This window comes from Falco naumanni, chromosome 7, assembly GCF_017639655.2.
Source record: "Falco naumanni isolate bFalNau1 chromosome 7, bFalNau1.pat, whole genome shotgun sequence".
In the NCBI taxonomy this organism is placed as follows: domain Eukaryota; kingdom Metazoa; phylum Chordata; class Aves; order Falconiformes; family Falconidae; genus Falco; species Falco naumanni.
The window spans coordinates 60,626,800-60,652,584 of record NC_054060.1 but is presented as its reverse complement, the minus strand read 5'-3'; the positions used below and the strand labels follow the sequence as shown (position 1 = coordinate 60,652,584).

The 25,785-nt window shown below is 36.9% G+C and overlaps 1 protein-coding gene across 1 annotated transcript in view; it reads right to left on the bottom strand.

Annotated features, from left to right (window-relative positions):
* Positions 1 to 25,785, bottom strand: part of NPAS3 (neuronal PAS domain protein 3) — a 611,298-nt gene that overhangs the window by 407,297 nt on the left and 178,216 nt on the right. The window contains exon 2 of the mRNA XM_040602139.1: positions 19,991 to 20,235. Within this exon, the coding sequence (XP_040458073.1) occupies positions 19,991 to 20,235 (245 nt within the window). The remainder of the gene's footprint in view (positions 1 to 19,990; positions 20,236 to 25,785) is intronic.

Below are 25,785 nucleotides of genomic sequence, written 5' to 3'. Positions count from 1 at the left end.
AAAGGATAAATCTCGTAATGTCCATGTAATTTTGTATCAAAGAGCAGCATAGCTTCTAAATGTTAAACTGTGTCTTAAAGCAGTAATCTTTGTGTGCCTCCTGAATTGCCACTTTGTCTTCATGTCACTAATACTTTTGTAGTCCATGAGCTGATCATTGTATTAATCCTTTTTTAAAAAACTAAATTTGTAAAGAATTGTGCTAAGAATGCATGAGATTCTCATTTTCAGCAAGAGAAAGCATCAATGTAGTATTAAAAAAACAACCACACCAAAATACACATTGCACTCCTACAGACAACGCATTAAATTTGTCTACTAACACATGTAAGTTCCACTTAAGTATTTCGTGTGTGTATCTAATTAAACACAGGTATGCATTAATGTATATGTAATAGACATGAACATAAAATATAAAAATATATTATATTCAAAATAGTCATTAAGATTCATCCTAGCAGTTCTGTCCCTGGGAAAACACATATATGTGTAACAAATTAACATGTCCCCATACAGAGAGAGAGAAAGAGATACACTTATATGTATCCCCAGGATACATATAATAGGAGTTGGATCTCAGCTGAGGGAATTTTGAAATCCAGTCTCCTGTTTTTTATCCAAAACATTTATTTCATATGGGTCTGGGTGATAGGAAACACTTCCTTTTCCATATTCACGTAGGTTTTTTGATAAACAGCAAAGCTAAAGTAATTCGACGGTGAATTAGGCCTTCTAAAGCTATACAGAAAGATGTTCAACAAGTAGTTTCATGTCACTTTTCTCGATTTATGTTACAGATATGTTTGTATTAAAAGACAAAAAGGATGAATTCTTTAACATTTCTGTACAAAAAATTATGTGCATAAACTAATGGGTTTTTTTTTTCCTGATTGAACTTTATACACCATGTTCCATTTTGACTGAAACAGTGAAATAACTAGCATGTTGCCTCTCTGAAGCCGAAAGCAATTTCCTTTTCTAATTTTAGTTATGCAAAGCCTATGGGCATCATCAGCATTTAGTAATTAGTTTTATAATTACTGCTGTTTTGCTCACTGTCATTCAATTTTTCTTACAACATGGTCTGGGATTGAAACATCCCACATCCACAGCTGTGTAAATTGCCATCCATTTATAAGACAAAAAAAGTAACATTCAACATACATCATTATTCAGTCAAGAATGTGTTATTGGTACTTAGGTGATGCTTTGAGTACATAAGCTGCCCAGTAAAATAAAAAGAAAAATATAATTCAAATACTTAGTAAATGCTAGATAAGACAGGACAGCCTGGAAAATCTATATTAAAAATAAAATAATTTCCATTAAATAACATTTCAGTCTATTATTGATACCAATATCTGCTCCAAATATGGGGGGGGGGGGGGGGGGGGGAAATCTTTTTTGTTTAAAGATATGTTCAGGTACTGAGCTGCAGAACAGTCAAATTCAGATTTGCTGATACTGTAAATTTGACAATTATTGTTAGAAGAATTTTAGTCTGGCAACTAACTACAAAGTCATGTATTTATATAAATAGAATTATCCATCCATATAGTGGCAATAGATTTAGGCATAATATTACAAAATATTCTAAATTTTTGACCAGTTAATTTTCTGAGTCCTAGAAGTACAAATGGGTTTTGGTATAACATATTTGTTTAAGCCAAATAATTTGTCTTAATGAAATAATACCACAGCAAAATTAAAGTACTACTAGAATTCTTACATAACTGTTTTGCAAACATTAGATTTTAAAATCTATTATTTTTAGAAATTTCTGATTTGAAATATGAGGTTAATTATGAGGTTTTAAAGGCTAGAAATGTAATATCTAAATAAGAACTAAAAAATACATATTCTCTTCTTAAAATAAGTGTAATTTCTTCACTGAGCAAGAAGTGTTTTATTTTCTAGAATGTCTGGTTTAAAAAAAAAAATCGTCATGGTGAGAAGAAAATTCCACACAAGGTTCTGCTGGTGCCAGTCAGCTACCATGGATGCCAGAGCAGAGCTGTGCTCTCCGTGAGAACCAGCTTCCCTCTGCAGCAGTGAGACCAGAGAGCACTGCCACAAATGCTCAGAACAGGACACCAGCAGTGGGACAATTCATACCTGTAATTCCCTCCTTCCTACCAGAACGCAGATTAATGTAATACTTTTAATCTTATTCCCTATGCTTGGTCAAGCTTAGCTAGGAGAAAACAGTGCTAATAAATGAAAAGCTGTTATAGACAAAGGGCAAGGCTGTGCTCAGCCCAGTGACAGGGTAGAGGAGACAGACCGCTGCAGAGGAACCATTTGGGCAGATTGCTTTCAAGGATTTTGGCAGTAGTGTCCTCTGTTTTATATTTTGTGACACAGCTAAAAAGTCCTACCTTTTTGTCTCAAACGAATCAACGAGAAGGATAAAATGGTTTTTGCTATTCCTTTTATTGAAAAAAATCTTGGTTTAGACCACTTTTTAGTGAATACACAGCGTTCAGTATGACCCCCGTCAGAATTTTTCCCGAATAGAAAAATTTTAGACCCTTCAAACCTGAAAAATAAAAAACAAAGCTTTGTCTCCTGTCATGTACATCTTATGGGATGAGAAGACCCTCAGAATCAAGACTCAGGCTATGACAGTAGTGGTTACCCACTGTTTCTCCAGCCCTTACTAACTGATCTTACTTACTGCTCCTTACGCGTTAAGAGTTACAGTCTACTCCACGCCCACACTCACTAAGGTCTATAGCCTGCAAATTGCCTTTGTGGGCAACTCAACCATATTCCTGCTATAGGGAGACAGTAGACTCCCCTCACACAGGGTTACCAGCATTGACACAACCCAAAGCTCATCGGGGCCTGCACACCCCACCACAGCCCACCCAGCTCCTGCCTCGGCTTCACCCACTGCACTTCAGCAGAACCACAGTCCCTCTGAAGGCCACAAAATGGTGAGGGTGTCTGTCCCCAGGGACGCAGGTCTTTCAGGAAATAGCTAATAAAAACAAAAAGCATTCCTTTGAAGGACTGATGCCTACACATCATGCCAACAATTGACTTTCATCTTTTCCAAATCTTTTTGTGTTTCTTTTTTTTTGTGATGTCAGAACTCTTCAAAGTGACAAAGGGGTTTGGGGTTTTTTAGGTTTTCTGTTGGTTTTGGAGTTTTCTGTGTTTTGGTTTGGCTTTGGGGATTTTTTGTTCTTTTTTTTCCTTAGTATATGAAAACCTGTATATGGATAAATATCCTCACCATCTCTGTCTTCCTTCATTCCTTAAAAAGAAATATAAAGGAATCATATTGCATGTAATTTTTGAGCAGAATAAATAATTTCCATTTTTGAAACTAAAAAAAATATAGCCAGTTAGGGGATTATCTGGCTACATGCAACTAGATCAAACTTTCAGGGGGAAAAACAGACCAAAAAAACAAAAAACAACCAAAAAAACAACTGCGCATGCACACATATCCACCCCTCAAATCCAAACACAAAATCTGTGAAATCCAAATTTATGCATTTATGCCTCAGAAATTTTGGGCTTAATTACTGAAACACATAGATCCACACGCAAAGATTTTTCATCTCTGAAATACATAACACTTTTATTAAAATACTGCATGAAAACCACCTGAATAAAACTAGATTATTTCCAACAGAAGAACTGGAGTATTATGTGCATTGAGGCACCACTCAAACTAGATGAAAAGCATGTCATGCACCATGCCCTCCACTGACTTGAACAACATGCTACACAGTATTTCAAAAAAAGCTGCAAAATGTCCTCTTCACATATTGCTCAGGACAACTATTACTAATCTACAGAAATATCATTACAGAAAGATCATTTAGAAGCTGGAGTAACTGATTTACTGGAATCTAGTTAGGTGCCTGTTCACACATGGGGACACAATTTGGTGGTGACAAGCTGGGAGAAGGGGTTAGAATAACCTTTCTGCATTCCTAACAGGGAGAAACGCTTTGGGAATTCTGCACCTGCAAGTCAAAGGGCCTGAAAATCCCCTCTTCAATTTGGATGGATGCAGTAAAACATTGCAGAGGGGAAACAGAGGATTCACTATGGAAGAAATGCTGTCTGATGGATGGAGCAGATAACATTAGCTGTAATACCGTCTTTTTTGCTAGCTTTAGAATACAGTCTACAATAGCATGTGCAAAGTATTTTGAAATCTTCAAATTACAATTCTTATATAAATGTGAAGAAGTAATATTGTATATTCCAGAAACCTCTTCATTCATAAAATATTCCTGGCCATATGTCTGTAAACTAATAGCGATCACCAAAAATGGCATGAAACATGGCACAAATAAGTGTGAAAAATAACACATGACATAGATCTGATACATCTTCAGGGAGAAGTTTCAGGGGAAAACACTCCAACGCTAGCAACATTCAGTGGCTACCAGAAATTTATTTCTTCTCATTTTGTCAGTGCCTATTAATCCCAACTATACTGACAGTCAAAGGTTAAAAAAGGGAATAAATTAACATTATTGTCAATCATTACATACAGAAGAATAATTAACGTGGTATGTTTATTTATCTACTTTTGCTACTTGATTAAATGAATGATTGATGACAGGTTCCTTGTTTTCTTTTTCTTTTTTTTGTCAGTATAAATGATCAGTATGAAACTACACAGAGGCATTAAATTGAAATTGTTAGAAGCATCAAATATACTATAGATGGACTCAGCTGATTTCAGCTGTCTTGTTATTGTTATTAATTGTATATTGTAACTTACTAAAATACATTTTTGTATACCCAAAGAACTCCTTTAATAGCAGAAATAATCTTTAACCTTACTTAATTTCCTCTCAAATATTATGTATTAACATTTAGGTTTCCCTTTTAAAAAATAGTGCTTTAAAAGTTCTGTAGAGAAGTCATGCAGATGAATGCAGTTATCCAATTTATCCTTGGATAAATATCCAATTTATCATTGGATAACTCATAACCAACAATGTGTGTAAAGAGGCCAAAGCATTCTTAAATGCTGGCTAATGTTCTGAGTAACACCACCTTAGTAAAGAGCTTTGGGGAAGAAATCAGGGCAAATATGGGTATGGTAAATTGAAAAATTGTCATTTGGGTAATGCGAGATGAGGGGAAGAAAGTAATGTAGAGAGGGAGAGTCAGTTCTCTCCTCAGTCCGCCTGCTGAGAGCACACCTGATCTCCCGGCAGCCTGCTGCCAGGCAGGGCAGTGCTGAGTGACACCGCTTCAGATCACAGCATTTTATTTTTTTTCCTTACTCTCTTCACCAACAACAGAAGCAAGACCTAACGTTCTGATATCGCTTCCTGTAATGTAGCGTAGAACAGAAGTAATTGCCCCAAATTTTTGAGGGCAGCCGAAACCCCAAGCCTCTGAAGTGAGGACTGAAGCACCGCTCCTCCCGAGCTGACCAAAGGGTGCTGGCTGGGCATGGAAAGTTAACTGAATGCCACTGCATTTTTGGAAAGTTAAAGGAATTGACCTAGAAGCCTGAGGAGACAGCTTTTGTATGGGATTAAAAAGGAAGTAAAATATCTTTCTCCCAAAGCAATTCAGCGGTAAATGGCTGAGAGCCTGAAACCTTTGCCTGTTACAGAATTTAGTGTTGAGAACAGAGACTGAAGGAAGTCACCAGCAAAATCTGCAGCTTCATTTACACTTGTGAAGAAGCTACCTGACTCTGAAGCAGTGACTTTCTTAAAGACAAGGCTCATGTCTTTTCATTACATGGAGCACTAGAGACAACTGACCTCAAATCATGCAGACAGTCTGAGTCCACTTAACTCTAATTTTGAACCAAGGGAAGTCTGGATTCAGGAGGAGTTATTTTCTTCCTACTTCCATACAAATTCTGACTCCAGTTAATATGCTTTCTTAGAAAGCAAGTTCCTCTTCCTTGCAGAGCACTAACTTCAGTGCACCACAGTACCAGGATTGTGAATGTGTGTGTGCATGCAGAGGTGACTTTAAGGCAGGTCTGGATGGAAGGGAACTTTTTGTGCATGCTCAGACAGGATCTCCTGAGCTCACTTAGTTTGGCTGTGCTCCGCTTTCTCTCGTCCAGATACAAAATTGATAACCCAACGTCCCAATGCAAGTTGTCTGAATAGGACAGGTATCAGACTGGAAGGAGGCACAAGGAACTCTTCAGACAACCCTGGACAGGTGTGCTTCCAGAGATGTTCTGAATTCTGTAGGTAAACTAACACTGCACTTGTACCTATCCTGGCCTATTCAATCTCCTAACTGCAAAAGCCACTTTCCCCAGATTACAGATACACAGATCACCCCAATCTCAACAGGTGGTGCCTGCTCTCCAAGTTCGGTTCTCTCCACTACAGCTTATTCCTACTGAAATAAATATGCCATTGAAACAAAATGCTGAGGGTAACCTTCATGATTCATAATTATTCCCGAGAATCTACCTGTTGACATTGTTCTGTCCTTATCAGCAAAGGAATCCAGAACCACTACAATTAGAGAGAAAAACTTGTGTATATTCCCAAAGTAAGAAAAATAGCCCTTAATATTACATCAAAATGATTATCAAATATATGTTACTGGGATAAACCAGAGAACATCAGGCTAGAATAGATACAGTGATTTTTACTTTAGGCTTTTATGACACTTACTGAAATATTGTGTTCAGCTGTGATTTCCTTCATTCTTGAAAATATGCTAGGAAATTGGATAGGACTCAGGTAAGAGCTACAAGAATGATTAGACTCGTGAAAGTCATTCCCTATAGTGAAAGGCTAAGAAAGCTCAATTTATTTAGTTACTGAAAAGAAGGTTAAGAGGATCACAATACCTACATGTGGAAGAGATTTCTGACAGTAGGCAGCTCATTAATCTAGTGAAAAAGGCATAACAAGATCCAGTGTTTGTAAGCTGAAATAAGACTACAAATGAGGTACAGTTTTTTCACTGTGACAGTAATTAAGCATTGGAACAATCTGCCCAGGGATGTAGTTGATTCTTTATCATTTAAATGCTTTACATCAACATTAGATACTTTCCAAAGAGATAAACCTGTATCTCAAACAGATGCAGAAAATACTGGATGCGGTTCTCCGTCTGGGGTCTGCAAGAAGTCAGACTGGGTGCTTATCACAACTGCTCAACACCGTACCTCAACAAAACAGTTCTGCAAGTGCTCTGCACTTCAAGGACCAGTTATCTCATGGCCATCATATCCATCCTTCGTGTGCAGTTCAGTCCAGACTGAATGGAGACTGTCTCCAAAATTCACCTTCCTGTTCGGTAGGTGAAATAAGAACTCTTTCAGGACAGATATGGGCATCTTCAAAGATCATCCCATGACAAGTTAACTGTCTGGCATCATCACTGCTGGAGACCAAATTACGTCAAAACTGCCAGTAAGCACACATTGGAAAGCTGTTTGAGCACTGGCTTTGCCTAATGCTTCTAACCCAAGGAACATCTGCTGAGATGACTCCAAGCTAGTGATGGGTGACTCAATATGTAGACCTCGTAAAATGTTGGAGCTTTTCGTCTCAAGGCTGCCATATGGCCTCTCAACATAGCTGTCTGTATGAAGAATACAGTTCCTTTATGTTTAATGAGGTTGTTGGAGAATCAACAGCCTCCATGAGGCTTTTGGAGAAAGCAACAAAAACAAAATGTATGGTGAGGTTAGGTGAGCTGCTAATTTTCCTCTCAGGTCCTTAGCAATATTGAAAGTGGGGGGGAAATTGCCCTTTAAGCTTTCAGGATAGTATGGTGGAGCGAAAGAATAGCAGAGAAAAGAAAGAGCACAGAGATAGAAACTACAGAGAGCAGAACAAGAAGAGTAAGTAAAAGCATTTATACACAAAATAAGCAGAAACAGCCTGACATATAAGGATAAAGAGAAAATAGTGTGCTAAAGTATTAAATAACAAAAGTATTTATCTTCAGAAAAAGAAAATACCTTATTTCTTCATCTCTAGGAAGAGACAGAAAGAAACATTTAAAATGTAAACAAAAATAAACAATATGCCCTCAGAATGTGGTATGAGGTGGAAGCCCACAGCAAAATCACACCTAGACTTTCCATAGCATATACTTGCTCCAGGCTTCTGTAGGTTGTTTGGTTTTTTTAATACCTAGTTACTCTATTTTTTTTCTTGTGACACTTAAAAAAATGGCAATGGACTATGAGACCTTTAAAAAATACTGAAGGGACTTCTTGTTTTTACAAGAGATACTAATGAAAGCAATATAACATGGAGGTTCAATATTAAATGGATTAACAATATTTCTGAGTGTAAATCTTAATGTTATTCTGCAAACTGTCTCCTCACAGACATGGGTTAAATTTCCTAATGAAAAACTCATTAAATACAGTATTCGTGCAAAGGACATGAAGACAGTGTTATTTCTTAAGAACTGGACTCCTAGTCCTGGGACACGGGAAGAGGGCTCTATTCCCTGCTCTGCCACACACTTCTCACGTGATATTGAACAAGACACTCCTGGCCGGCTTTGCAAGTGTGCTCAACAGCTGCTTCTTATGATCAGATTACCAAAGTGATGAAATCTTTTGAAAATCTGGCTATTTATTTTGTTGCTGAATAGGATCAGAGATCTTTTGAAATCTGGCCCCAGTTGAGGTGCTGTACTCTTTTGAAAAGCTAGCCCTAAATCTGTATATGCCTCAATTTCTCTATTAGCATTATCAGCACTGTTCTGCTTCATCAAGAGGCTGAGAAACAGCTAGCATACACAGCAATTCACATTTGAAAGGGGTCATATAAATGTAGAGTTGCTCTGATAGTGGTGGAAATGTGATATATACTTCAAAAAGCAAACAAAAAAAACCCCAGCTCCTGATTCTTCCTAAACCTTTACACACCTGTGGTTCTTTATGAAATCTGAAGTAATGCTGACATTATTCTGCTTGCTGTATGTAATGTTTGAGAATTGTCTATGTGTATGAAAATGTGAACAAAAATATTTTTCCCTCTTCCTTTTCCAATTATTAATATGCATTTACTGAGTTTCCAGATCATGAAATAAGACACGGAATTTCGTACTTGCATGTGGTATCACCCCACGCAAAGCAAAGCAAAACCAATTTTTATATGACAGAAGTAGAACGCAGAGGAACAACACACACATGCTTGTGCAGATGCACCTGGCTAACTCAGCGAGTAAGAATTATAAGGAGTGATGTGGTCAAGCACTGAAATTAAGGTAAGCATTTTCTAACGGCTCCATTTATAAGGATGACTGTGGTGCAACTGGAGTTAAGTAGTTAAATAGGGATTTGCCTTTCTTTCCTTCCTTCTTTAGAAACAGAAATCGCAGTACGTCTAAAATCTTTGAAATTGAAAATAAGAATATCCACCTTGGTTTAAAAGCTAGCAAATAAACAGAAAAGACATGTCTTAAGGGAGTTCGATATTTTAAAACAACACCTAAGTCCCCAACTCTGTGGAGATACTTATTTTGCTTGCAATCTCAGATAGATATAGGGGCTTACACATTCTCTAAATTGTAAGCTCTCTATGAAGGGTGCTCTTTAATTACAGACAGCTAATGAAAACAGTTTTTACTGATCTCTCTAATGTCCTGGGAAAGTCTTTACTATGGATTCATTGTATTCTACTTTATATCCCTGATTGAAATGGGAGACCACAAGAGCATAGGGATTTGGTGGAAACTCGATTTCCTTCCTCTGGCTTCAAAGAGAAGTTGCAGAAATTAAGCTGCGTTGATATTGTGGTCAAACTTTGGTCAGACTGTGTTTATACTTGCATATTATATAGATATAAAATCACTGCACTTTGGTTTTTAAAATTGCTGGGTCTACCTTCAGCATCTAAATCTTGCTGTGTTGACCACAGGTATCTAATGTAACTATTACAGAAAAACAAGAATTATTATTAAATCCATATACTTCAAACTTAACTTTCAGGGCTCTGACTACTATTTACTCCAAATATTGAGACAGCCACTTTGGAAAATACTAATAAATATATAACTGCAAACATATGAGATGGGAAATATAGATTTACTCTTTTCATTTAAAAAAAAAAGTTTGCGCATGTTCTTTCACTTCAGACAAAATAATTTTTTTACTTGTGATATAAAGGGATGTTACTCTTGGTGAAACAAATATTATGAAATTCCATTCATTTACACTGCTTTATTCCCTCATGTCTACATACTAATAAGGACATGACTACCTGTGTCTGGTTTTTTTGTTGTTGTTGTGTGTGGGTTTTGGTGTTTTGGTTCTTTTTGGTTTTGTTGTTTTTTGTTTTTTTTTTTTTTTTAAGGTCTCTGCTATATTAATTATCAGCTTGTTAATTTGTTTCTTTAGCTCTTCATACAGATGTATTTATTATCTCCACAATGAACTTAACGAGGTCTAAAAGAGGCAACCATTCAACTGGAGATATATGATAAAGTTCAGATGACCCAGAAAACCAATAAACTAAATTAACAGAAGAAACAAAGGCTAAGCTCTATTGAATTTAGCAGGACTTGGAGCATGTCCTTACATTCCCTGCTCAGCTGAGGAGACTCAGGTATGATAACTATACTGAAACTGTTAAATCCAACCACAAGATCCAATTCCTCAACCACTTTCAGTTGCAAACTGGAGCACTACAGTATTAAGCTTTAGCGAGGCTCTGTCCAAAATGCTTTTCAGCGCAGACACTTTTATTCTGTTCAGAAAAGGACAAATATAAAGACAAACAAAAGCTCTATCAGATATTGCAATCTACAGATAGCAACAGACCTTTTTCATTTTACATATCAAAAACTACAGCAGCGATTACTTTTTGTCTGTTTCTGATTACTAAAAGCAAAAAGCAGAACAAGCACTTTTGGCACACCGGACTTATTGCACATCTGTAATTGGCTAACCCCATCATGTGCATTATTTGAAAAAGTTATGTAGACTGCACATACAATTTAAGATATTCATGCTTCTAAAAAAGACCACCTGGAGCTAATGCATGCAACATAAAACATGCATGTAAAAATCATATGGAAACATTTTATTAAGAGCTTTGGAAAACTGGATTGCTGTGACACTGACTTTTACATAAAACTTCTACTGGATAAAAATCCGTATCATTATATAATGACAAGAAATTAACTTGGTTTGGATTTGAAAGTTTTCCCTGATGTTTTTTACCATCCTTGCCAAGGTTGGAGACATTACAACTGCTGACACTATTCTCCTCCTGACATATTTACCTCTGCAAGTCTGAAGCCTGTGCTGTTGCTAAAACCTGCTAGCCAATATCATCAATGTTCTCAACCATGAATTATAATGACGACACCCACCATCTTTCAGCTGGAATGAGGAAGGTATGTTCTCAACTCGGGAGTGGATTTTGAATGACACAGGATTATTGTGCACAGAAAGGCAGGCCCATTGAAGGAAGATAGAATGAATTGAAAAGTTAAAAACTATTTAGGGTTTCTTTTAAATATTAATATTCTTCTCCAGGTTGCTCTCATTACCAAGACTGCATTAAGAATGCAAACATGTAGAAGAAAATGCAGGACTACAAAAAAGAGAGAATCAACACTGGAAGCCGCATACAGGAGGAAGACATTATCCATATTCAGTGTTCCAGCTAAAAACTCAAAAACAAAGAATGGTTAAGAAAAATACACTGTATTAAAAGAACATAATGAAAATGCAAAAATGACCAGTCAATGTAACAGCCCAAGAAGAGAAAAAGGAAGGTGAAATGCAGTGTAATAGAATGGAAATACAGTAGTGGCTGGGAATGAGAGAAAAGTCATGCAAGCCACCTGTTCTATTTCCTTGCTCTTTAAAACGCTTCCTGCCTGGTTGTTTTCCTAGCTAATTGTTAAGATGCAAGGTGTGGAGTTCTAGCAATAAACAACTCTTCCAGGGACTGACATCTGATTGACAACATTTTAGAAAGAGTATTAATTTTTTACCAATAGTAAATGTTGTGTGTCTCCACAGAAGTGATGGATAGAACTTTTTACGAGACAAATAAAGCACCATAGGAAACTAAATCATTCTATCATTTCTGCTAGCAGAACTGGAAGGATCAGGTAGGTTCTTTTTATGCCTTTGTTCATGCAAAAAAGGAGAGCTGAACTTGAGATGTTTTCCCATTGTTCCTGTTCTGCATCTCAAGAAAACCAAAACCTTTCAAAGTCTTGTAACAAAATTAACTACTTGGGAACAACCTGTAGCTTGGAGTTTAGGACAGCAAATATAAATATGAATATTATAATAATTATAAAAAATTAATAATATTTTTCATTTCAGTATACTGAAATAAACACATTTTAGGAGGTTTGCTTTACTGAGCTGCACAGATCATTGTTTATCATCCAAACATCATTGCAGTTTGCAAATTTGAAATCAGCACTTGTGCCGTGTTTATTGCCAGTTCATTGAAGATCATGCCCAGAGTGCTTTCTGCAGGAAACCACAGAAACTCCTTCCTAATAGTACTTTTCACTTCAATTTACTTTCCAAGATCAATCAGTTATAAAGTTAATGTGTTTCGCTTGGTTCTGCCAATACAATATTCTTCCAGTATTTTAAAATCATAATTCTTATGCACCAGTAAGTCAAATGCCTTACAAATACTTCAGTATAAAATGCATATCCTGGTTAACTGGACTTGCAATTTCAGAGAATTAAGCTGCGTTTGTTTTATAAGAATTATTGTCCCTTTACCCATGTTTGCTGAAAAAATACACGATCTTACCTTTATCCCTTTATTGCAGGAATTTTCCCAATATTTTGCCTGCAACTGCTCTGACGCTAAGACAGCTCAGTACCGCAACCGCCACACCACCACCACTGCAAAGAATGGGTGATGCTGCAAACTGTATCAGGCTGATATCAGAGGTAACCCAATCCTTGTCTGAAGAACACGCACAATTTATTCAACAGTTCCGGAATATCTGAGAAACACAGCAAGCTGGGATTCACGATGATGATGCCCAAGAGTTTCAGAGTCCCTTGCTTATACCATGGCAGGTAACCTACCAAAGCAACACGCAACTGTGATGACTGCTGTGGGGCAAGGCCAGTGTGTATTACTGTGATGTCAGGGGTTTCCCTGCTCTGTTGGTAAGATCTGCTTTTTCTGGCACATCTAAGAATTATACCCTTCTGTTTTTCAAGTACTTTTAAAGTTTGATTCAGACACTAAAGAAAAATTCCTAGTTTCCCCAGCAGAAAAGATAGATAGGCAGTTCTTGGAGCCTCACGCTTGGGACTCCAGCATTTGGATTCCAGAAGCAGAATACTTTTGCATGGGAAGCTTGAGAGAGAAACAAGGAGGATTGAGCAAGACAACAAAACCCACAACAAGCTATAATAATCCCATTTTGATTAAGACATATGATATAGAATCATATGATCATTTAGTTTGGCAAAGACCTTTAATATCATTGAGTCCAACTGTAAATCTAACACTGCCAAGTCCACCAAACTATAAATTCTGGCAGCAGAATTCTCCTCCCCAAGTTTTTATATTGTTGATGACTATGATTGCATATGCTCCCTGAACACTGCCGTAACAGTAACCTGAGCTATAAAGGCCGGTAGAATGGATTCTGTACAGACAAGCACTTGAAGAAACCTGTATCAAGCTCCCCTGCCTTTGCTACAACCACAAGTTTTACCATACCTTACTGCTAATGAGCCTATATTGTTGCCAGATTTTTTCCCATTTCTAATACAAATAAACCAATTTTTTTCTTTCAGTTTTCTAATCCTGGTAGATTTTTCCTTAATGTATCTGCTTGTCTTTGTAAACTTCCTGCACCTAAGAGAGTCTAGTTTATCCTAACTGTTATGTATTTCCCTTTTATTCCCAAAGTTTTACATAAATACATACATCTTTTTTCAAATACTTGATTTCACTTCCATTCTAAAAAAGGATGCAGTTTTATAATTTTAAGGTGCACAGAAGATGGCAATTTCATAATTTTTTTCTGTAAGAGTTCTAGTCAACATTTATTCTAATTTTTCCATCAACATTTTTCCTCACAATCAATTTCACACATAAGTTTCTCCATTAGTCAATTAGTCCCTCAAAAGCACTGAGTATATTGGTTGGCACCCTCCTCCATTTGCAGAGATTGAAAGCAATCAGGTCATGATCACTTGTCACTAGGCAACCACCAACTCTGAGTCCAGTATTCAATTCATCTTATCTATCACAATGAGATTCAAACAGAGCTACCTCATTTTGGCTTCCACATCTTTCATACTAGAAAACCATCAATAATCCTCACAAAGAACATTAATGTTTTACCACTGTCTGTCTGAAATTTCCAGCACTCCTTTCCTACATTCAAACCACACCTAATCGCTTTTTCCTTTACCCTGTGTAATAGGTTGATGACTAAGCTACCTGCTCCTATGGCTGCACTGCCCCTATGGCCACATAAACAGGTTTACAATGGATAGACATTATGTTTACAATCAGTGTTTGATACTGGTACACAGAGCACTTTATAGTGGCCTACACATAAACAAGAATCAGATTCTCATAAGAAAAACACCTACAAGACAGGGAGAAATAAATTACGGGGCTACCTAGAATCGTCCAGCACAAGGGCAGATGTTCCACACCAAGCGGGATGGCCAGATCTGGAGAACCTTTCCATAACAAGCAATACTGCCAATTCACCTGACCATGTTGTTTTCATCTCATGCACCTTTTCATGTCTAACAACGAAAACCAATGTCTTCGGCCACAAACACTGAGGAAGAAAGTAATTCTTATTTCTTTGCCCCTATTGAGGGTTTCCTCAATTGTGTGGCGGTTCAGAAGCAAAGACTGGTCTTAGCAGAAGGCCTGGGTGGTTCGGCAGAGAAAAGCTTGTACTATCTTGCCTCTCCTGCTCTGAAGACAACTATCAGTTTAAAATATGAAAGATTAACAACAGGTAATGTTATCTAAGGGTTTCCACAATAAGAACATTCAGAAGAGAACCATTTATTTATCTCTAAAAAATGCATACATATCCAGCATAAAAATTATCAGAAAAAGATACTTAATGAAAGTAACCTCACTTGATATTTGGGATAACAATTACCGTACTTTCCAATTATCATTATTGCTTATTTTCTTTCCCAGAGAATTCAAAGCTCTGGACTTACTTCCCCAGCACCAAGTTCCATAATACGGTAAGACTTCATTTTCAGCCTACGCTTACATGCTTTTTTTATGTTGAGAATGGATCCTTTGGAAAATATGCAAGTTTAAAGGCAACAGGTGTCATTTTGTGTTGAAGTTTAATTTTTTCTTCTGTGATTACCAAAACAACGTCTTTTTTTTTTTTTTTTTTTTTTTTTTTTGTCATTACCATGGCAGAACTGAAGTAACACTGGATGTTTTTATTGCAAGCAACATGTCAGAGGCATATTTAGTTACATTGGACAAGAACAATTTGGACAAGAAAAACTTCAGTTCACCACAAACACTTTTGACAGCATCTGATTTCTTTTTATATTGATATATATTAATTCCAGAACACAGATGTGTAAAACTACCTAACGGGAGAACATGTAACACTAAGAGTACAGATGGTTAAACTATAAGTGACATTCTTCACACAATCTACCAGTCAATCAGTACTATTTACCAAAGTCCTTTTCACTCCTCAGCTAGAATCTCTCATTCGCCTGTTCTACTACAGCAGAACATAAGTAAGGTTATTACACTTATGTAACATAAAATGTAAAGATTTGGCTTAAAAAAAACCTTTAAAAAAAAAAAGCAGCTCATGATAAACTCACTTATACCTTGAGATTATGGATAATCCCACAATCACTTTTTTTTTTCATACAAAGAGAAGACATGCCCGAAGTTGTTTTAGGTAATCTAATTTCCATATGCAACATCACTTGGCAGGAAATTAGACTCATGGCTTTGCACAAACACTTGTTTGTACCTCCAAAGACAGAAATGAACACCTCACTTCAACAAAAAAGGAATGAAAATCTAATAACTATTTTGATGCTATCATGGCAAATTTCCAGGACAAGGGTTTGTAAAATTAGGCACAGACTATTGGATTTAATTGCTGCTTCAAAAGTAACATTAATGGCAAATGCTGGGACTGGTGTTCAAGACAGAGTCGTGAGCCTTCTTTTTATAGTGACAGTGGTCACACGTCAGTGCCAGTGTCCCAAAGATGCCCAAAAAGCAAATACATGCCATGACTTTACATCATCCAAACACATTCAGCACACTAGAGAACATCACGGTGCTTCATACTGCTCCCCACCCTTCCTCTCTTTATTTGAAGAAAAAGGAAGAAAATATGGCTTGGTAAGAACACCTATGGCGTAACAGAAAAAAAACATTAAAACTGCATGATCTTTGAACTCTTTCAACAACAGTCTGTGCTAAAAATATAAAGAAATTGGGAGTCAATCATTTGGAGACAATATTTCAAAATATGAAGGTTCTCACAGGGTCTGGCATGGGTCAGGCAATCAGAACGCGCAATGGAAAGCACCACTTACTAGCTGAGCACACAGTATAGACTATAAAAATGCTTCCATTACCAGATCAGAACTTTCAAAAAGCTCACCTTTGGGTGCAAAATATTGATCAGCAGCTCATTTGCTGTTCTCCTCAGAACATACCCCTTAAATACTGGGAGTCAAACAAAGACTTTTGGAGGGATTGAAACAGAGAATAGTACTGATATACATAACATATTGTATATAGCATGTAAAGAGTAACCATTTTATTTCTACTGACTCTAAATAACTTTTTGATTATTTTCTGCCATACGAGAATCATGTCCTGGTCTTTAAGAACTGTAATCTGTAAACTCATCTGCTATAACTTGTGTGCGTATTTGTTTACAAGGACTAATACTTCCTACATAAAGAAAGCCTTAGACAATGTACGAAGAAAAATTGACTGAAGCCTGCTGTATTAGAAGGTGGAAAATTTATCCATTTTTAGCAAATGTCAAATCATTGGCTATTGCTTTTAAGATTAATAAAAGATATAGTGGTTTCTAGATAGCCTCTAAATAAAGATTACTATGAATGGAGAAATGATTTACCAATAGTCACCACAATGAGATTTCTTTAAAGGTTACAATCATCAGTTATTTAGCTGAAACAGTGCTGAGAATGCCTGGTCATTTCTTGAATAATGCATAATGTTCATTGTAGATTTGATCTGTATTTTAACAATACAGATATTTCTAAAATAATGGAGAAAACTATCTGTTACTTTCCAACTGCTCAAGATAGTTACATGAAGTAATTGTCTCTGAAAATATTATATGGAGTTACATGACTGTTCATTTGCAAGCACAACTTGTAGTGATCGCTACACAGTAGGCATAAGAAAACAAACTCATCAGGTTTTATAGACTTTTAAGAAAAGCTGTGATAAATACAGGGCATAGAAAAGGACCTTCCTGGAATACTAAAATAAAATTATTAAATTGTTGTATAGTACAGGGGGACAAATGTAAAACTAACCTTTGAAAATTTACAATTAAAACAAGCAGGACCAACAAACACATTTGGCGGGGGGGTGGGGTGGGTGGGGGTGGGGGGGTGTACAGGGAAGCAGTTGGCTATGCAACATAAATACCTCTGATATAATTTTCCAAATAACTTTAAGTCTATCCAGAAGATTGCTCGGGCACACACAAAGTATAATGTCTAGTGTTTTATTGTAGGGTTATCAACCATACTTCATGTGAAGCTGCAAGCTATTTATGTGAGCTTGTTTCTCCATATGAACTTCTTCAAGAGCAGCAAAACCCGACCTTAATAAATGAAAATTAATTTATTTTGATGTAATTTCATGAATGTTTGATCAGAATGTGTTAACAGGTTTCAGTGTAAGGAGAACTGGTGAAGTAATAAAATATACCTGTACTATACAGTTAAACCTGCTTATGGGAAACTCTTGTACAATGAAACACTGTTTATTCAAGCATTATTTTGATATACTGAACACAAATAAAGCAATCCTACTTAATATAAAGCTAAGTACTCAACAGGGGGGTGGGGGGAAACAAAACCCTTCCCCAGCTCCCCACAACCCCTATGCCTAGAGGGATGGGAACCATATCACCAGATCAGTGGAGAAGCAGGATTATTTTATCAGGTAAGGTGAAAGACATTAAATGTTTACCTAGCTTTTTTTGTAGTGAGAAATGTGTTAATCTAGGCCAGAGTATTTATGATGTTGTCCAAGAATAAGGTTTCGTTCTCCCTCTAAATTATTTTCTTCATTAGAATCTGTGCCCAAAAAGGAATATTCAGGTATATATTCCACAAGTGGTTAATGAAAAATAAAACCAAAACAAAACAACAAAAAAACCCACCAGCCAGATACTCCAAAAACATACACAGAGATCTGCAGAGATCAGACTTTCCATAATACAGGACAGCTTGTAGAAGCACTGTATGTCTGTTAGCAACAGGAATTTGGGGAGGAATTATTTGTTTTAACAGACAGATCACAGATTGTACAGCAGTTCACTTTACATCCACCTTGAAACACTGTTAAATTGCCTGACAATAAACTCTCATCTTGAAAAAATGGGGAACTTTTGCATATTACATCAGAAGCCTGATGAACCACATTATACTCATGCTCTGGATGATGTAATTACTACTTTTTTTTTTTTTTCTCCCTGAAAATTATATATGATGTGGCAGATAATACAAATGAAATATATGAAATGACGCAAATGTGTCCAGCTACCAAATCATCACCCTGAAAGTCCTTTGCTTTTACCCTCCATGTCTATCTCTGTCCACTGAATATTATAACTTTCCTTAACTAATATTACTTCCTTTAAATGGAAGAGCAGGTAAAAGGCCTTTGCACCATCAAGACCAGTAAACTTTCATCAGCAGCTGTGGGCTGATAAATAAGATTCTATTTCTCCCTCCTCCCCTCACCCTTAAAGGTATCTTTTTCTTTTGCCTCATGCTATATACAGTCTTTTCAGTTTAGTGTAGACTGAGTTTAATTTTCATCATGTGTAGGAAAAAAACTGAAGTGCACAAATCTCATATGCCTCTTTCCAAACTATGTTTCCTCCAAAATGTGAGATCAGTAGCTAAAATAAAACAGCGTAGTTTTCTGTGCTGTCAAAGCCAGGACAACCAAAATTCCCAGGTTATGGCAACTTTGAGTTCTTGCTGTTAACGCAGCTTGCTCTCTATTTTACAATACTTATCAGACAGCAAGATCACACTCATCTACATAAGTAACATGAGTAAAAATAAAAAAAAATTACAAAAAAATGACCAGTTTACAGAAGTCCTTGGAAACACTACATAGGACCAACATGCACATAGCCTCTAAAACAACTGATTCCTCTGTTACCTGACTTCTGTGGCAACTCATGTCTAAAACATTGATTTTCCTGCCCAACTGCTTGTTTGAGCATGAAAAGAGGGTGTTTAATATTGAAAACAGTCTATTTTGGCTGAAATGTTGACAGATGCCTACGGGCTGAGAAGTCAAAATAATTTCTATACACATTACAAGATGATATATAAAATCCTGTTCTCTAATATGAAGATTTAAATGTTTTGATGTGATGCTTTCAAACTTCAGAATACATGATTCTGCCTTTAAGGTCTAGCCAGAGAATTAAGATATTGAATCCTCAAATCAAGAAATAATGCCATGTTCCTCTCAAACACATCCTTATATAAAACACTAAGCCAAAGCAATTGCTAACTTCAAACAATTTAGTCTATGTCACCCAGAAGATATACAGCTGTAATAATTACATCAATAGGTTCCTTGTTAAATAAAAAAAATAAATAAGAGGTTTATTTCACCTTCACATGGTGTCTTTCTCATGCAGACCTCAGATTTCCACATTTGTATCCCTTTAAAGGATTTGATATGCAGGGAAAGAAGAAAGGATGATGGTAAAAATTTCAATTTAGCGGTTACTAAAGGCTGCCATATTCGATACTATACAACATATTATTCCATACCTTTTACTGATGTATTGGGTGGAGGTCCTTCCATTCTCAAGTTCCACGGAGGATCACCTTGATTAGCAAAGTCCCTCATTTTCAGATAGCTAATTGTAAGTCGGATGATGGATGCCTTGTCAAGCTGGCTGGTAATGGCTGCAGGCAGTGGCAACAACTTTGCCAACTCATAGAATTCAAAATTCTCCTTTCCCCGGCGAGAGCGAGCAGCATCTCGGGACTTCTCCTTCCTCAAAGCTTGTAAACTGAAAGAAAATAAACAAAGTAGGACATTCATCAATATTAGCGTTCTGTCACATTTAACCAATTTGCTTTTTCACTGCTGGTCTTCTGTACAAATTACTACATTTACAAAATGCTGCTGTGTATGGATGTACAGACTTCAGGATATATTTAATGGTATTCCAGTCTTTGAATGATTAAAACTAATGATAATATTTGAGTTTCAGCGGTAGCCAACATATTGACTACTCCTAACTCATTTTAGCCACTTTCTTTTTAGCCTGCCCTTCCTTTCTCTGCTGCCAGCTGCAAGAAAAGATTCCCAAGAAAGCTGTGTATGTGGAGTTTGTCTGCCTAGATGTCATTGCTTCTCCTGACTCATTGTACCCAATTTTGTCTAAATTTGTGCCAAACTCTGACTCTTGGGAAAAGGAGGTTAAAAGTAGATGACTGAAGTGTGTGCCACCTCTGGCAGGGGTTGCGGTGCAGCCAAGATGACCAAACAGGTTGTACAGTGACCTCTTAGCCACAGAAGTTTAAGTCTGGTGAAATGATGTAAACCTTCCTGAATTTCATTAAGCTGCTCTTTTTGAGTGGTTCAGCTGTCCCTGCTGTGGGAACAGCAACCTTTGTCAGCGGGGGAAGCAAGCAGTTAACACAGTTATGTGCTTCACATGTCTGATTGTAATTCACTACCACATACATGCCAGCCTGACAACTTTTTGGACAGAAAGGACCTCCTACATTACACTGAACAGGTGGAAATCCAAAGACATTCATTTAGTCCTATTGCATCACTTGCTACCACCCATACGCAACACCTAAAGGTAATTGGATTTTACTCCTGGCCTATTTGTTTAATATGTGTATAACTGCTGAATGCACTTTTTTTTTTAACTAACTTTTTTTGTTGCATGGTTTGGGACAAAGAAATGTACAATACTTCCCGAAAGATTAGGAGTCAATGTGTAGATAATACAAAGAACAGATATCAATATTTTTTTTATTTTTTTTTTTTTTTTTTGAGACAGAGCATTCAACTCAGGATATGATAAGCTTGACCAGACCTCTGCCTCAGTGCACAGTGTTTGGTGCTGATGCTGAGGGTGGGTGTCTACCAATCAGTGTAAGGTGAGTAGAAATTGTTCTTATTCATCACAAATCCCTTTGCTTCATTTGTTTACTTATTAATTTGATGAAGTTGCAGCCACGATTCCATTAACTAGTCATTGGTTTACAACAGAGCTGGAATTCAATCAATGTATGACGGAACAGCAAACACTTCTCATAAGCTTCCACAGCCCTTCCTGAAACCCTGGATTTTACCAACAAAAAAATCATAACAGCCAGATATACAAAAGCACTCTGGCATGTGAAGTAGATCAGTAGAATTTAGGCACACATATCGAATACCATGATTCTGAGACCTCTGCTTAACTATCTTTCTAATTGGGAAATAATTTAAACTTCAGTGTCTCTTATTTTAATATTCTTACCCAGCTGCATTTTTCTGCCTGTCTGTGCCACCTCAGAATTGAAAGGGCAGATCAGCTGGGCCCTTAAAACACAAATTAAATCCCTCCATCACACTTCTCTGAGAATGCTTAACAAATTATATTCCCTACAAAATTCTATACTAATAGCAATCATATCTAAAAATACAGCCTGGCTAAGAAACAGGGATAGTGAGATAAAGGTATGGGAGGAAATGGCACATCCTTACCGATAGGTAAGGAACCTACTGAATCCCACAATAAAGTACATACTTGTCTTTATGAACTCTATATAGACAGCTAGCAGCTAGATTTGTAAGTTATATTCCAGGAGAAAAGTACCTGAAAAATAAAATTTCACAATGCTTGTTGAGGATGCATCTCTGTTGAATTTCATACCTTCATAGATGTGTAAAATCCCTCAAAAGGTGCATTAAATATAGCTGATGGAAATATTTTATGTATATAGAGAAATCTGGAAGCACAGCTCTGTGAGGTGTGAACCGTCTAATTAATTTCAGTGCAGTAAGGTACCCTAATACAAGCTAAATACCCACAACAGTAAGATAAGGAAGAGCAGGTAAGTTTCTCTGCCCAATTGCTTGCAAGTGAAAGGTCATTTTCAGGGCCCAAGGGATGGCCTTTACTACGTGCCATCACACTTTTTTCTCCAGAAGCTGAGGTTGAGGACCTCAAGTCCCCAAATCAAGTTTGAAGAATCCAGAAGAGCTGAGATTCTAGATCTGTAACGAAAGTCTGCACCAAGTGGTTCACACCTTCTTTCCAAAGCACTTGATTATGCTTATGGAAAATTCTTATGGAAGAAGGGGGCTTTTGGGGGATCCCTAGTAAAACAAATCAGAAACATTACAGATCCCAGCAATTTTTGAAATTGAAGAAAAGTCAGAAATTGAATGGTGATAGAATATTCCTTAGTAACACCAAAGACTGAATCCACAGTTTACAAGTCCTGTATAGGGTTCAGGAGATTGCTGAAATTGAGTAAAATATTGCAGTAGAAAAATATGTAATACTTTACTGTATTATTAACAATTTACAATGGCGGTCAGTTAAGCTGAAAAGCGAGGCTACCTGTGCAAGTAAACAGCATCCTTTGAAAGCCACCTATGTGTATTCAACCTTTTACAATAAAAAACAGTCCCGAAGTACAAGGGATGGGAAGCTGATATAATAGACATACAAAAGAAACTCCTGAGAAATAGTATTATCAATAACATGTTTTTCCTCCCAGTCATTTGTGGAAGCTTCACCAAGTGACTCAGGTCAAGGAGTTTGTAGCTTGTAGCACTTTCCTCTTGGCATCAGTGCATTAAGCTAAATTTACAAACAGTATCTGTCGAAATGTGCACAGAAGTCCTAACTTCTACTCTACATAATTCCACTAGGGAAACACTCTTACAGTGTTGGACACTACAGTTATGCTGGTACGATGGGTCCTTAATTTAGAAGCAGCGATTTCCTCAGCAGGATGCAGGAATTCCCTAGATATGGCCTAAACGTCACTGTTAATACTCTCTGGCACCTGTGATTCTGATAGGCAAAATCAGCTTCATCATCAGATGCTAACAGAACAAAGTGCTGGCACTGATAATCCCAAGAGGATGCTAGAAAAGAGAGCTGTGAAGCTCACAACAGAAAGCAGTGGTGTTGGCACAGGAGCAAAACACATCTTACGTTCTGTCACACGGCATTGGGATTAGAGCTGATTCTTGGTAAGTTAAATTAACTTACTAGGGTATCGGGCTACAAATACCCACATGGTGTCCTGCTAATGAGAAAAACAAAAATGTGGAAAACTATACCCATGTTTACTAAGTGGATTTCAAAAGCATTCAGAAAGCACCAAGAAAGCAAGCACCACACATGTGAGAGCTCTCACATGATAGAGAAGGTCCTCCAACAGACAAGCAAATGTACATATGCTATCCATAGTACCAACAAGAAAGTAATAGTGGGAAGTATACCCAAGGGATACAAATATTCCTCCCTCTGCCTTCTGTGGAGAAAGGGAAGGAGCTCAGATAATTGGATCAGAGTGCATCACCGTACGATATCAGATGATGTCATCATCAATAGCAAAACTTCATGCGTTCCCTTAAGAACATACTTCTCAAAGAATTTCCATATACTGAGTCCACTAAAGAAGACTAAGAGGTTTCCAGCTGCTAGCTCCTGATAATTCAGAGATGCAGTACCATATAAACAGGATATTTAATGGCTAGTAAAGTAATGCTATTTTAGATAGCAGGCTTCTAAAATATATATTATTTTTCCTTTTAGGGGCTTTCCAGATGGACTGATACAAAAGGGGTCTGGTTTTTACAGATGAAAGGGTACAATAAATATTACCATACAATTTTAAAATGGTGTACACAACATTTCTAAAGTAGATTTTCTATTGAAAACACAGCAGATGCAGAAGACATGATAATATGGTGTTGCATAAAAGTTTTATTGGTACTCATAACTCACTTGTGATTTCATTGTGCTTGTGGTCATTCCAAGCATAACCTGCTTCATATTTTATTTCACATCATTTAATATATTTTATATTCATAAGCATATACATGCATCCATATCTGTGTGCACACCCACAAGCTCCACATGTCTGACAGATCATCATCTGTCACTTTAAAGATGGAACAATCACAGCTCCTAATTTTTGCAGAGTATAATGGCAATCAAACATATTACATCATATCAACAGATGTACTGACCTATTAGCGATGATTTTTTAGCATATCAGTACCTCGCTTCTGTGTCTTGGTTTGGGCAGTAAAAATCAGTGAAATAAATTAATTCCATGAGTTTGCGTTTTGAATGAAAACAGGGGAACGGTCATGGTTACAAATAAATATTTCTATCTGCAATTTCAAAATATAGCTTGGAAGTAGATATATCACAGAGTTGCCTGCCCAGTGTTAGAAAGGCAGCTTGCATTTACATTTCACCTATGCTGATCCCTTAAGCCTGACACAGGCAATCCCCCCGCCAAGCAAGGCTTCTCAGAAATGTCGGTCTCTCCCTGCTCAGCCCCACGTAACAGCGCCGGCAGGGTTTTACGGTACCCTTGCTGTACTTGTCATAAATAGAGATTGGACTGGGGACGATGGCCATAAAACAAGGTTTGAGGGACAGACGGGCTGCTGAGCTCCAGCTATAATGGCTCCAGCCAACAGACAGCTTGTCTGCAGTGTGCCGTCATAGTTTTTGCTCATTTTCATTAACTACAAGCAGAGAAGTATGGCAAACTCTCACAAAGGATGCACAGTATTTTTGATAATTCTATTGAAATCCTTCCTGCTTTCAGGAGAAACTTCACAAATGCAACAGTATACCAGAACAGAGCACTTTTTCTTGTAATACTAAACAATATCACACTTGTTAATTCAGCTGTTATCGACCACTAGTGAATTTCTTAAGCCTCTAACAACAATATGGATTAGTAGCAGCAAAACCAGATACAGTACAAAAATAACAACAATATCTAATAATGTTTACAACAAGCTTTATAGAGAACGAAGCAATATGCCTGGTGTATTTTTATATTAGTCTAGTCTTTTAAATTCAAGGATCAAAAGGTCCACTATAAACATTATCCAACTCTCCAAAGAACGCAGTCAGATGGATGTTATATCCATTTCACAGAAAAGAAATCAAATATATGGAAAGGATGTGCAACATTAGAGCACACAATGAATCTGTGACAAAAAAAAAAAAAAAAAAAAAAAAAAAGAGGAGGACGGGAGCTAAGTGATCCAACCCTATCAACCTCCTGAAAGAGACTTTCAATTATGTATGTCCTTCTGTGCATATTGTTTTCCAATACAAATAACAGAAGAATGCTTACTTGCCATTGACTTTAGTTGTAGTATTACATACAGAAATAAATTTATGCTGCTCCTGAGTCCATAGGTGTGCATTTGGGCAAATCTGTATGAGATACGCTAGAAAGATCCTCTTATCTTGTTCTTACCTTGTTGTGTATTAATATGACATAACATAGTATTGTCATACTTTGGACATTTTTATATTTCAATCAACTTTAGATCCCTTCCC